Below are 17245 nucleotides of genomic sequence, written 5' to 3'. Positions count from 1 at the left end.
TTATGAGGCTTCTGCAGCAGCTCTGAAGAATTGGAGTAGRCAAACTTTTAGATYCCACTACAGAGTAAAGGCTGGAAGCATACATTTGTCTTTGCATGAAGTGTTTTCCTGTCTCTGTTGGTTGATTTTCTCACTTCAGCTCAACTTTGAGCAGCAGGCAGAGCAACTAGGCTCCATGTCCCCTTGACTTTCTAAAAGCCTTTTCTTGTCCCAGCAGAACCTTTGAGACTCTTCCCTTTCCTTCTTCTTTCCTCACCATGTTGAGTTATATCTGCCAAAATAGTTTTAAGTTAATATTTAAACAGCCATCAACAAATCTCATCTCATCTCTCCATCGCCGTTCGGCGAGCTCACTGCTTCTCTAAACCCTAATTAGATTTGTGTGCTTAGAGGACGAACACTTGTGTCCAAGTGAGTCTTGTTTGTAAGACCAATTTGTGATGTTCTGATATTTACAGGGGAACAATTTCTCTTTCTGATTAATTTTACATCTGGGTTGTATTTCAGTGAAGAGTGTCTTTGTGCAACATTGAGGAGGTTTAGCTGTCTGATCMGAATGCCTGACAGTATCTCCTAGGTTAACATTCATTACAGATATAGAAGAACAAAGACTCAAACAGATGCCATTACATTACTCTTGTGGTAAAATACTCTTWTAAGAACTAAACTTGCTGCAATAAGCAATTAATCATTTAATTGCATGATAATACTGGGATCAATTCTCTTTTCTGATTAACATTTTTGAAGGGCAATTTTGTTGACAATCCAGTTTATGTAGTTTCAGTTGTGTGTGGCTTTTTGTCTTACTTATTTTTAACTGTCATGTCTTATTTTGGATATTTAAAATACCTTCCAGTGTTAAGTAATCAAGGTTTATTGGTCTGAGAGGTTGAAATTGCATTATTACTTGAAAATATCTTTAAAACAATATTTTTTAATCACAGAAATTACTGGGACAATTCAACATCCAGGTATGCATATAAGAAGGTTTAACCATTTGGGGATGATGCAGCCACAGATATTCTAGCAGAGATTGTCCCTAAAGGCATGGGATAAAAGCCTGCTGGAAGTTGTGCCACACTCAATCATCCATGAAGTAAAACATGAGCTGAGCAGCAGAACGGCTATAATTTCATTGCTGCTTTTCAGACTCACTCAGGTTTCATCTTGTAGTTTTCAAACAAGCATTTGTCTTTTCGGATGGATCTTGGAAAGTGAATTTTCTGTGGTAAAAGGGTTTACATGACCCACGAACAGCAATCACCTGCCGCGAAGTATCGCTTCAAAGCTTTCTTGACTTCTAAATTGGCCAATTATGGCAGAGGCTCAGACAACAATTCCTATCATTAAACCCAAAAGATCATAACCTGTTCATGTTTTTCAGGACTTATCACTTGAGAAGATGGTAAACTTGCTTAGACTAGGCCAGAGGTCTGAGGTGGTCACTGTTATTAAATATAATACAACCCTCCTGGTGTAGTCAGGCCTCTGTACGGTGAAATAAATCTGAATCATGATTATTATAAACAGAAAAAGGAAAACTTTCAGTAGAAAACTGGTCTGAGTAATGTCTGGATGGCTCTATTTTCTACCGGAGACAAACTCAGAGGAAGAGTTGCAGTCCTTTATGCTGCCTCTTCATTCATTCCTTCTAAGCCCCCAACGAGAGACTGTGTCCTCCTCACCTACCCAAGTTAAATAAATCAGCAGAAAAGGAGCAAATCATGAAAACTTTATTAAACTGAAGACGACAACCTTCTTCCAGGCTTATCGGTGAGCAGTTGCCATCGGGTATAAGGGAGTGTTGGCATAAGGAAGAGAGAGCACATTCAGGAGGAGAGCATTACCACTCCATACCCCGATTCCCAAAACACACTGCTCTGCTACAGGGGTTTTCTGCAGAGGTAAAAAGAGAGCTGCTGTGTATAACCCAAGAGGTAGCTTAATAAAAACATGCTGCAAACTCTTCAAAATGACCTCCTAAAATTACATACAGGACATATATTAATTATATATCACTGAATACACAGAAGAATGACATTAGAAATGTAAAACTACACCCCATAAATTAAAATAAAAATCATAGTTCAACAATGTTTGCTTTGAACATGCAAATATTACTTGAAGAATATGTTATCAGTGCTGGTTTTGAGTGATCTATTAAGTTGATTTAGTGGTGTCTGTGTAGCACTGCCAGTAAATTTAGGGAGTCCTGCAGGTGGATAAAGTACCTAATAAGAGTCAAATCCTTTTAATGTGGAGTTTTCACACAGAGATTAGCTGAATCATTTTGAAAAAAAAAAATGATTGCATTTGAGGGTTTTCCTGTCCATTTTCTTTTAAATTTTGTCACAAGTGTAAGGAAAGTCTATTGTGTGTCATGGAGGTTGTGCCCATAAGAAACGTTGAGTGTGTGCCAATGCCAAACCCCTTTTCCAGATCAGTGTGTTACCAACAGTTTGTGGTTGGGTACAACCCATGCACCGTAGTGGTCCCTGTTTAAAGGAAGATATTCTGTAAGATAATTTTTTTAAACTATATATTATGTAATAATGTTATTTCTTCTTAGCAAGAATTTTGCTTTTATTCTCTCATGCAAGATATTTGAGAAATCCTTAAATCTGCAGCATGCGTTTCTTAAAGAGAGGCCAGTTTCAAGGCATCAAATTGCAAAGTCAAATTTCTTTCGCATTATTTGATATACAAAGCATTTTTATAACACCTGAAGGTAACATAGTTACTTAATTGTGCTATAAAATGGCAAGATGTGCTTATAAAATACACATTACGCTTAAATCATTTAAAATAGTAAGTGGTACAAAATAAGACTTGGTAGCACAGGAAATTTGTCAAATTTTTTTATGGGAACAACCCACAACAACCCACCGTTTAAATTGAATTAACAGCTTTTACAGCAGTGAAAGATTTATAGTCTCGAAGGATTGCAACAGCAAAAAAATGTGCAAAGCATATAGTTGAAAATGTTGAATATTCATGTATTCAGTTTTTTTTTTAATTATTTTTCTTAATGTATACCTATCTTTGTTTGGATTTTCTGCTCTGTAATTTCCCTCATAGCCGGTTTAGCTTTAGCAAATTTAACAGCTGTTAGCTGTAGCTTTAGAGCCAAGAGCAAAAAAGATTTCTATGGTATTTTTTATTTACATTACATGTCAGCATGCTTTTTCACATACATTCAGTTCTGTGTAGGCATTGATGTAGATATTGTGTGCCTTTGTCCTTTTTTTCAATTTTCCACAAGCAGAGCCACAAATCCAATGAACTAAAATTCAGTCCTGAAACAGCCCACATGCACATTCAGTGGCATCAAAGTACAATAATTCATGGAAGACCCAAAAGGCTCGCGTGATCCCCTCTTCCAACTTGTCTCCATCACCTTATTGATCCTGAAGCATCAATCTAAGCAAAGCAGGGTCAGTTAATGTTCTCATGGTGTATCAAGTCCATTTACGTTTAAGTTGACACCATTTGCCATAACGTTTCAGACCTCACAGCTGATACAGCTCCTTCTTTCTCATTGTTGATGGGTAAGACGGATGCTCCACATAGCTATAGTTTATCACCCCTCCTTCATCCTCAAAATCAATGTCATCTTCCTCAATGTCGTCAATATCATCATCGTCCAGGCAGCGACTGTCCCCGTCCGATTCCTCATCCTCTTCCAGCTCATTCTCGCAGCTCAATTTGATCGTCTTGCGGTTGTTGTTCCTCACCGACGCCTCCAGAGCTTTCTGCCGGCGGTAAAAATGGGAGAACTTGTTGAAGATGATGGTGATGGGCAGAGCCACCACCAGAGTGCCACCCAGGATGCATCCACTGGCTGCTAGCTTTCCGGCGACTGTGACAGGCACTACGTCTCCGTAACCCACTGTGGTCATGCTGACAGTTCCCCACCACCAGCAGGCTGGGATTGTGTCCAAGCCTACATCCTGAAGGAAAGTGCAAGGTAGAGATGGATGTTTAAAACAGAGGATGAAGCATATTCAACACAATCTGTCTTTAGAGCCAGTGACAAGCCTAAACTAAATTATCCAACATTTTTAAATAATGTTAGCTCAAGGTCAGTTCTCGATCTCCCACCTTGCGTTCCCACTGTGTCACTCCAGCTGTGTTTTGATTTAAACCGTTCCTTTGTAGCTCTGGGTATATTTTAGGGATGTGGGCCTCCAGGAAGCCCAGGTCACTCTGGATTGAATTCACATGAATTGGATTGTGTGAAATTTGACTGGTTTGATTGAATTTGGACTACGCTTATGCACCCAAAATGGAACAGTTTTATCTGCAAAGTGCATTACAATGATACATGTGAGCAACTATAGCTATGTTAACTAAATTGAACTCAATATAGATGTTAGAACTTTGCCCTCTGTCCCCAGTTTCAACTTTGTATGATTTTGAACACATTTTAACTAAACAAAGAGCAAATATCAGAGGTTATAGCGCAGCAGACTCTAACAAAGCTGATTGCCTTTGGAGACGCTCACTAACCCCCATGATACAAACACTTCAGGCTGGATCAACGAGGAGGATGAGGAAAATAAACTGTCCTGCTAGCAAAGCAAAAACAAACTGTCGATGTAAGGGTTTAAACAAGAAATTAGTTTTCTTAGAAACTAAATTAAATACAGTATATTCACAGAACAGCTATATAGGGATTCTAAACTACTAAGCATCTCTTAAACTTTACCTCTTCACATTCAGCGGTGTAAGCAATCCCAGAAAAGACGGACACGCCGACACCCAGGTACAGTAGCAGAATTCCCACTTCACGGTAACTGTGCTGCAGAAACAACACACAGAAATGACCCTCAGTAGAATAATTAGAAAAGATACTTCAGCAGAGGTTTATCTGTTGGTTTTCCTGTTTCTATGTTTAGCACTACTTGATTGATAAAGGTTTAATATGTTTTAYAAAACCACATTCAAAATTTGCCARCATTGACAAAAATATCARGAACTAGGACATTGGAGCTGAATAATGTTTTAGATATAYAGGACATAATGCAGTTTCACCGGACATCCATCCATTTTCTTACACCCTTGTCCCTCAGTGGGGTCGGGAGGGTTAGTTTCACCGGACATAGTATGTAAATAAAGCAGAAAGACATTTTTCATATTGTGCATCATTGAAATATGATGGGAGTGACATTTAAATGAGAGGATATCTGCACTGACATTTTATTAGAACTGCCATGTAATCCAGTCTCTCTCCTGGGAAAACACAGAAGAACATCCTCAGTCAATTAGGTAAACTAAAAATAAAATACAGCCTGGACTCATACATTACTTTGATGCAGTAATGCTACACCTCCTGCTGCTAAATATAGCTGATGGATTTCTTATTTTCCCTGTGAGTGAAAGCTGAAAAATACTTCGAAGTTAAAAGGCTACAGCTGGGCCAGATTGTCTTTTTATTGTTCCTGAGAAAATAAAAACCATTTGAGTTCAATTAAACTCCCAACAATAACTGTTGATGCTGGTTATAAAGCAGAACATCTGATAAAGTTTTACTTTTTTTWTTWTTATTAAATCAGAATGCATTCAAATTGATTGCGTTCTGCARGAAAATGTTATCTCAGAGCATTTAATATTGATCTTTCCTGCAGTGAYGAGCCTCTCTTCCTGATGCAGGTGGAGAAACCATGACTGCAGCACGAGCTACTGAAAACATCTTTAGAGTCAGCATCTCTCTCTGCAACAAGTTTTCTAGTGTCACTGACATCTTTTCTTTAAGATTAGATAGAAGAATGACAGGAGGCATARCAACACTGTTTGATTTACAGAGATGATACATTTTTCATTAGGAGTCAATGGTTCGCACAGAGCATTTCCAATCAGATTGATAAATGTGGAGAAAGCAACTTTAAATATTAACTGTGTATCGCATAAGAAATATTTTAATTTCAGGAAGGTTAAAATTAAACCGGAAGATTTCTTGCATAATTTTACATACAAATCACCCACTGCTCCGGCCACTAATTGGGGTGAGGAAAGAGCAGCAGACTGTGGGGTCAGATGAATGCAACCAATCTGTGAATGATTAAACCTGTGTACACWGGGAAGCCTGTGCAGCAGCACTAGCCTTRTTTGACTTGCAGAACGACGTGCATGTGAGGTTCTCTCATCTCAGTCAGTAATTACTACTGCCAGCTTTAACTATRTATGGATGGACAACTGCCTGAATGACACTGAAAGCAACTACAAAGTGCAACAGCAGCCCACTTGTTTGGCTCCAGATTCTTACAATCTGATCAAGAAAAAAAAAAAAAAACAGTCTGAGTGTGTCAGCTTGTGATCTCAAGGCTTTTCATTGTAGCGCAAATAAATTAGCTCATTATGCTGGACTGAAACCTCTGGTTCAGTACCACAAAAGACTACAATCGAGCTTTGTGTTTAATTGTTAGTGTAARCAAGTGAAATAAATGGTTGAAACATAATAARTCTATATTTTAGTATTACAGTAACAATAGAGAAAGCAACATCCATCTTGATTTTCAAGTTTAATTCAACAACAAAAAAAACTTTTCAATGTTACYTTAGTTGACTGGCCTCATTATGTATCAGATTTCTTTAAGAGCCAAATAAATGTTGACAAAATCTGCAAAAATATGAAAGAAGCTCACCCGAAGTGTTGCTCCCAGRGAGCGCAGACCTGTGGAGTGTCGGGCCAACTTCAAAACTCTGAAGATCCTCATTAACCTGAACACCTGGGAGAAATAAAAGCCACAAGTCTCATAGAAAGAAAATGTTTCTGTGACKTAAGTCACACAAACATGCARGGATGAACAACAATCCGGYCGTATTACAAGTTCCAGTTTCAACTATTTTTAAGATGTTTCTTTCAATTACTTAAAGGGGCATTTTGAGCCAACTGTGGAGGCTGATGTCATGTGCTACACAGTCCAGTTCATTTTTACACGTAAAAAAAAAAACATGTTGGTTTTTGGACAGGTTGAAATGAAGAAAAATCTAAAAGCAATGATGCAGTTTGAATTAGAAGAGTTGTCATCACCTCCTCTACCGTTTTGAAAGCAATCTCTCTGTCACCTTGGTGATCCAGAAGGAAGAAATGTTTTTACAGATAGAAACATGCCACCTTATTTTTCTTTACAGGTCTAAAAATGTTAAGCTCAAAATAGGATGTTTTCCTAACGTTAGTCATCCAATTTGTTTGCACAGAAATCAAATCCAACACAAAACTGACGTTTTTTTCTGTACTGTAATTTGAGAGTAAGAACAGATGAACACCAGTAACCTGTATTAGTCGCCCCAGGTCTCCCAGTTCAGACTCAGATCCCACAGTCAAGTCAAAGATCAGGGTGATGTAGATGGGAACCACTGACACCAGGTCGATAATGTTGAGTGGGTGATGGAAGAACTTCTTCCTGTTTGGAGCGAGCAGCAGCCGCGTCACAACCTGAGGTCAGAAACAGACTCTAGCTTTCGGTTTCTACCAGCACACATCGCCTGCGTCACAAGCCATTTTGTTTGCGTGTCCTCACCTCAAAGGTGAACCAGCAAGTACAGAACACCTCGAGAACTTGGGTAGTTTTATCTTCGATCAGCTTTCCATCTGAGTCAAAAGTCTGTTAAAAGAAAAAAAAGATCTCTTGACCATTTGTTAAAACATATTATTTAAATTTCTTTTTTTATTTACCATCCTACCTAATAAACAGCATTTGATAATAAGTTATACCAAACAGTTGTTGCTTTTCTATTTTTTTTTTTATTCTTGCAAAATAAAGTCTTTGATTTCTATCTTAGCAATCACTTGCATTGATGTACTTTGGCTTCAGACACCTAGCAAAGCAATATATGTTTTTTTCTTGGTGGTTGTTCCATATTTCTGCAGTGTGACTTATCGCTTGCTGCTTTCAGTTTGTTTGAAATATTGATAATTACACTTTTGTGAACTCATTGGGAATTTTCAGCTTTGGCTTTGCAAAATGCTTGCTGCCCTTTGTCGACCACACACTCCCTCCTACCTTTGATTGAAAATGAGATCACAGTGTGTCTGAAGTCTTAAAACTCAGCGGGCCTGAGTAACATCAAAAGATGTGTTCACAATATGTTATCCTGTGCTTTTCCCCTGAGAACTAAATTAACATGAAGCCTTAATCTGCCCCAGGCTGTCCTCTAGGTGTGTTTCCACTTCACAGCTACCAAATGGGGATTGAAAATTTAAATATTAGAACTCGTCAGTGCATTACAACCATAAGCATCAAGAATACTTGAGTTAAGTTTTTTCAATTGCCCGCATAAATGTTTGAGTTGTAAGTCAACAGATATGATTCTATAAGCGCCTTCTTATCATAGGTACAACCTATAATCTCTGAAGCTCTTCCGTACCAACCTGATACTCTGGGATGCTGTTAATGCACATAGTGGCGATGGATGTGAGCACCACTCCGATGGAGAGCAGACTGAAGAGCTTGCTCGGGATGGAGTATCCCGGGTTCTCCAGTGTAAGCCACAAACACTTCTTGATGTTCCCGTAGCGAACCTCCTGGAAATGCTGCATGTCCCTGTGAGGAGACAGGATGACAGGAACTTAAAGGTTAACAGCAAAACGAGAGTTTCAGAGCCGGATTGAAAATGTACATATACTGCAAATGTCTGACTTGTTTAGATCAGATATCTCGTCCACAGATGTGTCGACACTGCTGACGTCGCTCTCGTCATCCCAGCTCCGGTGTCGACCTCTCTCCAGCTTGCGGTCATGGTAACGATAACTACAGCAGGTGTCCAGGAAGAACTCATTGATGCCCCAATACTCTATCTCTTGACTTTGTGGAGGGGAAAAAAMACACCAAATCAACTCCATGCCACAAATATTTGAGATAGCARGTGAAAACCTCRAAAAACTTGAAGAATCTCTTTAACAAAATTTTAATTTACATTAGTTCATTTGTAAAGTTTCTAAGGACTTTCCTTGACTTCTAATCTGATGTTTTTAAASAAGAAGAAAAGGCACTCAGCTACACAACAAACACATTAGGACAGTCTTAACAGAAGACCAGCCTCTATATTTGCAAACAGTGCAACATACTAAACCACAAATCCTGTGCATGTGCAAGATCTCAATTACTGTAGCTAAGATTGCTTATGCAGCACCACTCTACTTGGYGCCTCATTAAAACAGGTAAAATGTGGAGCAATTTGCAAGCAAATTAAATTAGCATAAATGTTGTTTTTTTTTTGTGCGACATGAASGATGATGTCATGGTGAGATCAAACGTACCTGAAGGAGAACACACAGAGTTCCTCCATCACATGAAGTTTGCCAGTCTGGTAAAAGTGGAGGACATACGGGAACAGACCTGGATTTCTATCAAAGTAAAACTCTTTCTCTTGTACGTCATAGTCATCACACACCTAGAGGAGCGAAGAGGATAAAATGAAGRTTAAGTTCTGTGTCTAATTATTTTGTCATTCTGTCTGTTAAAGAATTGGACCCACCTGCAGTATGTCTTCCTCTGAATCGCACGCCAGTAATTTTCCCAACCTGGTGTCTGGGAATTTCTTCAGTGTGCTGGAAYAGAGGCTCCTCTTCAGACCGCCGACATTCACATGGACGAGACCCTCTTCAGAGTCCTGATGGATCCAGCTGGGCAAAGACTCCTTCACCATGGTGAAATCTGCTGAAGCAAAACAGAGATTAGAATTAAACAGTAGTGATGCCGACTAATTAAAACTATAATAAAGAGATCACTGATGTCTGTTAAATATCACTTTCAATTCAGATGTCTGTTTTCTATMTCRTATTCACAGAGCAGATTTGGTGAGTAGGTGTGAAGTGGGGTGAAGCATGATGCAAGCTTCCGTTATTATAAACCCGTATCAATGCAGGTTCTGCCCAGTTTGAGGGTTTGTGTTTTGAAAAGGCCAAAGCAGWCTAAAGTAGGTTCTTCTTTGCAGACAAATTGCAAAACCATCTTATGAAAAATGGTTGGAAATTTCTGACCTAACTTCTGGTTTACGCTAACTGTAAAATACATAAACTAGATTAAACCAAAAGTCTATAAAGAATATTCAAACCTCAAAGCTTTTTTACGCTTAAAAAGTTAGTTAGCCCATTTTGACCAGGTGTACAAGCTCTGCTAAATGCACTGAAGAAATRCATGAACATTTCTGCTGTGTTTTTTGGAAATAAAACTCAGTATACTTGGTCCATTGGTAACTTTAAAAAAGAAAGTTTGCCTTGGCTTGTAATTTTCATCAAAATGTAGCAAAGCATGGTGTGGGAAGTAAGGAAGTAATAACTGGAAAGATTATTAGCTGTGACTGAAATAGAAATGAACACTTTGACGATTGCTATACGGTTCAATCATGAGWCCCATTGCTCTGACTGCACTCATTTCAGAGAGAAAACATCTGAAAACAAGCAGGGAACCGGGGTGATGGCGGTCTCCTGCTGCATTTCTGGATACAGCAGCTCATTGTGATGATGAGACGTTTGTGTGTCTTTCTTCTGGCTTTAAAAAATAATGAGGTAGCCATGAGATACATTTTTTGTTGTTGTAATCTTTGCTTCGTTTCATACTGGCAATTTAATGATCTTTTTTTTTTATGTGTTTCCACTGCAAGTGATAARGAGCTCGAAACTTTAAAAAGCTGTCTTTTCTCTTGTAGTTTTTGCTTCTTGGTTTCAAAATCACAGCAGGAAGGAAGGTTAAAACAAACAAGCATGGGTGGACTTTCAGAGGAAATTATTTACCTCTGAACCCTCACAGTAAGTTTGAATAATGGATTTTTTTTTCTGCTGTCTGATAATAAACCTTGAAGTTTGCATTCACATTTATAAGGATGTCTTAAAGAAGCCAAGGAGAGTGTTTTGAGATATTTTGCTTTCTAAGAGTAAAAGAAGATCAGAAATTGAAACCCTCACCACAAAGGTTTTCAAATATAAACATAAATAAAACCACTTGGACAGMAATTTAAACCTCAGTTGTGTTTGACCTAAATCAAACACAACAAATATCAAAAAGGAACAGTCACACACATACCATATACAATATGTCTGCTGTGAGAAACCTTCATACTTGTATCAGCTTACTGATATAATTTTTCCAAGGAGATGCAGTTACCAAGGAGCTGCTTTTAAAACACAAACCACATTCCTCCAAGAAGAGTTCAAATAACAGTGAAATGGAACAAAATTATCCATTTCTTCTGCCATATAGTATCATGAATCTACTCACTGTTATAAACAATTTTCCAAATGTAAAATTTGAATTATTTTGAAACTGCTTTCTTAACTGTTTTTATTGCCTCCTACGATATAAGTCTTACCACTTCACATCACATCTTTATTATAGCATCAAATGTGCACTGTTTAGTTTATAAAATGCTACAAATAATTTAAATTATCATTGTCTGACAATGTATGCTAGGGTGTCAAATGGTACTTTGTAAATGTGTTCATACCTCGTAAGCCTCCTCACATTTTAACTAAAACCATTAAAGAATTTATTGGGATTCTAAGCGATAGACCAACACAGAGCAGCACATTCTTGTAGAGGGGAAAGAAAAAAGATGCATGTTCTTTAAAATTTACTATTGACAAAATCTGAAAAGTGCAGAGTGCAAGTGTTTTCAGTTTTCTGTGGGTTTTTGGGAATGTTTCATGCAGTTTTGCAAAAACACATTTACGCTATTTTCTTTTCCTCATTTATTTTTAAARAGGGACTCMGATTTAGTCAGGTTTGGTTTGAATCCCTTCCTGGGGTTCTTCTGCATGAAGTTAGCATGTTCTCACCATGCAGGCATGTGTTCTGTCTCCAGCTTCCACCCACAGTCCAAAAGAATAATGTTTGTTCATTTGCTCTCACTATATTGACATATAGGTGTGAGTTGCTGTGTGTATGTTTGCTTGTTTGCATGTCTCTATGTTGCTCTGTTATAGACATGGGCACCAGCAGCCCCCCGTGACCCAGCAAGAATAAGCAGGTAGACAATGGATGAAWGGCTGAATCTTTGCAWGACAGTAGTAAAATAAATAGGCTAATATAGGATTTTACTCTAAACAAAACTGTGTAACTTTCTCTAGGTGATAAGGTTGCAAGAAAWTTTTWCAAAAAACAGTAGATGCATCAATAACTCCTACACAGGCTAATTTACTGCACTCCCAGTATAAACACCCACACAGTGAATACACTCTGACGGTGAAAACTACGCAGTAAGATCTCCCACCAGATGAATTAATTACAATGTTCATATCAAACTTTAAAGCTCTGCAAAGGATTATGATATTTTCACTCACTCACAGATTGACAGAAACTCCCATTCCTCCTCCCATTATTGCCTGAAACACTTTTCACAATATGAAGGTAAAACCTCCGCCATAGGAAAAAAACTAATTCAATCCAGTTCGATCAACATTGCTTAGCAACAAGTAAAGTTTCAGTCTCTGGATCTCTGTTTYAGTAGCTGTCTTTCTTGCAGACAATCTAAGATTTCACTAAAGAAATACGTTGAAGATAGTGTGAAGCTAAGTGAGCAATACTCTTACCTCAGATTTGTTAACGCTTAACTTTCTRTTATCAAAATCAAATATTTATTGTATTGTTTTGCACATTTATTCTGTTACTTCTGAGTGATGTCTGATCAGCAGCTCCAAACTCCAGCACTGACAGGAGCTTTYCAGAGTCCGCTCAYAGCTTCAGGTAAAGTGCAGCTAAGATGTGATCCCCTAATGCTATAAAGTCTCTAATTGGTGGATTTGTAAAACGGCCTGAGGACTCCAGTGTAAGYCTAATGTGAGCGTAATGGTATTTTAGCCACAGTGATCTGACTTAATTCGTTCCTGAATCTTTCTCTTTCTTCCTGCTGGTATTTAATCAGATCTTCCTGAGTTATATGGTCACATGATCTGGCATCAGCTAACCGTACTGACATCAGCATGTTGGTGTAAAAATCATGTGTGGGCGGTGTGTTTGTTTGAGGGACACGTAATTAGTTTTTAAAATGATAGATGTGAACAGTGGCTGAAAAATGTAACACCTTACTTGATTTTTGGTTCTTTCTTATTGGAAAGGATTAATCTTTATTTTGTTCTTATTGTCCATTTGTTTCAGTTCTGCATTTGCATTTTGAAGTCTATTTTTTTTCATCCTGTTAAATTGGGCTAAGAAAAAAGTACAAGCAGAAAGGACGAGCAAGGGGAACTGGAAAATATGTTTTTCTAAAGGACAATCCAATTTAACAACGAGAAATTAAGGAGATTAAAAACTGAACAGTCTTTCTGCTTACTGTATAATTTTTTGTGAAGTTTTGCTTCTTTGCCTAACTTTTAGAATTAACACAAATATATTAGAATTGACATTTTTCACACGAGAAGTTCTTTCCTCTAAGTTTCTTTAAAATGTCCTTGTTGTTTAGTTCGCCACAGCAATCGCTCATCCCACACCATTGGCTAGCTTGACCTCAAAGCATCATCCTATTGATTGATCTGAATGTGAGCTCATCTTTTTGTTCAATAAAACAATAACATGCTTGAAATGTTGAATTTAAAACAGCTGCAGTCAACAGATAGTATCTTATTCAAAAGCAGTTGGGTGACTTTAAATTACAAAATCAAAAACAAAAAAACTAAATCCTTGTCTGCTACAGGGAAAGGCATTAAATATTTCACACATTTCGCTAACTCTGCCTCTGATTTGTCAATCAGTTCCTCATGATGATTCTTTCCCTGGAAGCTCGTAGAGAGGAGATGTGTGTTTGGAGAGGCAGAGATAAAATATACAACCAGAACCAGAGAGATGTTTTGCTCAGCTGAGCCATTGGGAGACGCCTGAACAACCTGTCAAGATTKTGTTGCAATTCATGTTTTTGTTTTCATCATTTTTGCGTTGCTGACCCACACTAGGCTGTGTTTTCCTTTTTCCACCAATTCTTATGTGAGAGGGTGATGGATCAAATGCTGTTTTGAAATTTTGATGTTTCTTTACTTTCGTTGGGAACCTTTTATGTAAAGTCCTGGGAGCTCTGTAAACTTTTTATATGTTGCATTTTTAATCAGTAAAAAAAACTTTATGAATATTCAATTCCYTGCTCAATAATTATCCTTTCCAGCTTTTGACAACTAGCTAATAAAGCAAACTTAGCAATGATGTCCTTTATTTCTTTYTTTTTTGCCCATTCATTTCTAGTTTCCAGTGTGTTCCTTCCAGCAGACATGCTGGGTTGTGGCCATGTCTATGTCTTTTATTTCATTTACATTTCATTTTTTTGCCAACAGTAAAGTATTGTATCTTACTTGAGAACTTTGGTGGGTCTTAATTAATTATTTGTTTCTATATAAAAGTAGAACAAAAAACAAGCAAAGACTTCATGGAATCTCAATTCCACTTGATTTAACAGTTTCAAACAATTTAATTTAAAATATTCAATAAAATCTTTTGGTTTATACATAGTGAAAAGAAACTTACTCTTTATTTTTTGACCTAGCAGTTATTCACCTTGACCTTCTGCACCAACTCATAGATCAGGGATTTCAATTTCTCTTTGCTCTGATCGGTGATCAGCAGGTCAAATTCTGAAAAATATTAGATGTTTTTTCTATTTTTCAACTAAAACTTATCAGCATTGTTGGCCCATACAAATATCAACTGAAAGTAAGTTGGATGAACTAAGTATTTTCTTTTCCTCTTTAATTAATAAAAAATAAATTAAAAAAAACCTGGTAAAGGTTTACAACAAATGCTTTAGTAAGTGGAGATAATCTTTTCTTCACTTTCTCTTGGAATCCCTACTCTACTAATTTCTACATAAATGTAACTTCAATTATCTAAGAGACAGAGAAAAGTGTTGCAGTCTTTTTTTTCAGCCAGCCTACCGGCAGTGTGCAGCAACAGGTGGGGAAGGARTAGACCTGTTAAAACCCCACTGGTAATTTATTGTAAGAACTCTTTATGAAACTGTTGCATTTTCAAATCTTGATATTGTTAACCAGCCTRTGCCTGCTACAAACCAAGCCAAAACTGCATTTATCTGCTTCAGGATTTGTCCTGAAAGTCGTTGAACAATTGCTGTCTAAATTAAGCAATCGTGTAAAAATGTTTAGCAAAGATTAATCTTTAATTTAACCTAAAAAAAAATCTTGTTTAAAATGAAAACTCAAAACCTTTATGGCTTTTTCCCTTTTATAAATTAATTTACCTATAAAAATCCTGAGTTCGTAATTTATTCTCTCCTATGCCAGTATTATGCTCGTTTTGCTGCAGTACTCCAGTGTTGTTCCAAAGTAGGATTTAGCTTGAGAAACATCAAGATTAGTGTCTACACTTGTGTTGCTTTCATTAAAACTCAATTCATTTTACAGCCGTTATTGTTATTGACAATTGCGAAGAAAATGTAATTAGTTTCATAATTTATAACAAGAAAGCCAACAAAGCCAATTAACTGTGGGACAGAACGAGTATTTGTGCGTGATGATCTTTTGATGAGCTCCCAGCGGGGCTCATCATGATGGAAACAGAAATAAAGTTGATCTATAATTCAGCACTTCTGCTTGAAACCCAACTATCCAAAGAAGCAGCTGCAACAACAAACTACTGTAGGGTGGATCAGTGCTTAGCAGTCACCGAGCCGTGTTAATAATGTTTGAATGGATCGTCTTAAAAGCTCCTGGTTTCACTGAGAAAAAGTCTTTGTTACTTACTTCTGAGTTTTCTGACGACGCTCCTTCATCACCAGAATAACGTCCTCATCATCAAATGTCAGATTCACCCCATGACGGTTTAGTGAGTTTTATCCTTACTTATCCAAAAACGATCAAATCTCAAACAAGTAGAAACAAAAACACAATACAAGACGACTTGTTCTTCTGAGTAAAGTGAGCTTTTTCCTTCATCTACAGCTAAAGACTCCTGAGAAGAGAATCCATTCAGCAGGAGGGGTGCAGGTTTCCTCCATCTGAACTACGGCTCGTTCCCGACTCTCTCGGTGGGGAATCTTCGGCTTTTCCCGTCACAATCCGGAAAAAGAAGACCCGTCTCCAAAGAGCRTATTGCCTCCCAAGMYCGTAAGCTATTCTTACGTTTCCTCGTGGTGTATTGGCGACACCCCGTGGTTTTTAATAGAACTATTCCTAAGTAGAGTTTTTGTTTTGTTTATACAGTAGTTGGCACTGATCATTTTGTTAGCTAAATTGATCATTTTATTATTGTGTTGTTGTTGTTGTTGTTGTTGTTGTTGTTGTTTAATAAAAGTTAACATCGTAGTCATCTAACACTGACACCCATTAAACAACTCAAGGTGTCAGCTTTATTTTTTAACCAATTTTCACTTGCAAGCTAAAGCAAAACAGTAGGTGGCTGAAAATGTTTCTGAAGAGCTTAATTGGGTTTCTGGCTCTTTAAATCCAGAATTGGCTTTAAAAATAGTCAAGGAATTTGGAGTCTATTTTCGTTGTTTCTGTTGCTGTAATAAAGGATACATTAGTAAAGCATTTAGTTTGTTTCATCCAGTACTATGTATATAAAACATAATAATAAAATCGTATTTTAAAGTATTTCATAAGTTTTTAATACAACCGACTTTAATGATTAGGGACTGTTGAAATATTAATTTAATAATTAAAATATTTTTTTCCTAAATAATTTAAAGGCAGAAAAACGGTGATATGTTCTTCTTTTGTATGTGCATTTACTAAAAATGACCCATTTATTTCAATTGCTCCATCAAAACAAGACTTTTCTTAATGCAACTTAAGGTATCACTAAGGTGATTGGTCCATCTGGTGGCCAACGTGTTGTTTTCTCAACAACTGAAGGTCAAAATAACAATTTATGTTCATATTTGAACAAGAATATTTACTCAGTTGTTCATTTAAACACAGAAATAATAATTCCCACCCATGCTACCAAAATTTATATATATCTAAGAAGTTCCAAATCAATCCATACCTTCTCTTTTGTAAAGGAATAAGGTACTTTTCATAAACACCAAATTAGTAGTTGGACCCTCATTTGTCGTCAGAGTTTTCTTAATATTTTCTTGATACAGTTTTTATTGATATGGATTCTATAAGATGTGTAAGGCTTTTTCTCAGAGGTTTAGTCCTTAGAGATATTATAAGCCTCATGCAGTCACAGTCAATTTCTTGGTTTCACATCCATAATATGAAAATCCACCACAGCCCAATAGACTCTGTGTTAAACTGAGATCTGGTGACTGTGTCGTCCACTCAGTGCAGTGATTTCATTGTCACTTTGAAGAAACC

At 37.2% G+C, this 17245-nt stretch overlaps 1 protein-coding gene across 2 annotated transcripts; it reads right to left on the bottom strand.

Annotated features, from left to right (window-relative positions):
- Positions 1 to 1715: 1715 nt before the first annotated feature.
- Positions 1716 to 16009, bottom strand: LOC103464815 (potassium voltage-gated channel subfamily S member 2). Of its 2 annotated transcripts, none has more exons than XM_008409184.2 (10): positions 15683 to 16009; positions 9481 to 9662; positions 9263 to 9396; positions 8643 to 8807; positions 8375 to 8546; positions 7524 to 7607; positions 7277 to 7438; positions 6645 to 6728; positions 4709 to 4801; positions 1716 to 3950 (listed from the first exon to the last, which is right to left on the bottom strand). In XM_008409184.2, exons 2-10 carry the CDS (start codon positions 9649 to 9651, stop codon positions 3510 to 3512), a joined length of 1506 nt encoding a protein of 501 aa, XP_008407406.1. In that variant the 5' UTR covers positions 9652 to 9662; positions 15683 to 16009; the 3' UTR covers positions 1716 to 3509. The 2 variants fall into 2 exon arrangements, with proteins under 2 accessions (XP_008407406.1, XP_008407405.1); XM_008409183.2 differs by having other exon boundaries at positions 9481 to 9659.
- Between the last annotated feature and the right edge of the window lie 1236 nt (positions 16010 to 17245).

This window comes from Poecilia reticulata, linkage group LG5 (genome assembly GCF_000633615.1).
Source record: "Poecilia reticulata strain Guanapo linkage group LG5, Guppy_female_1.0+MT, whole genome shotgun sequence".
NCBI lineage: Eukaryota > Metazoa > Chordata > Actinopteri > Cyprinodontiformes > Poeciliidae > Poecilia > Poecilia reticulata.
The sequence above is the reverse complement of the archived record's forward strand: the minus strand, read 5'-3'. Positions and strand labels throughout refer to the sequence as shown.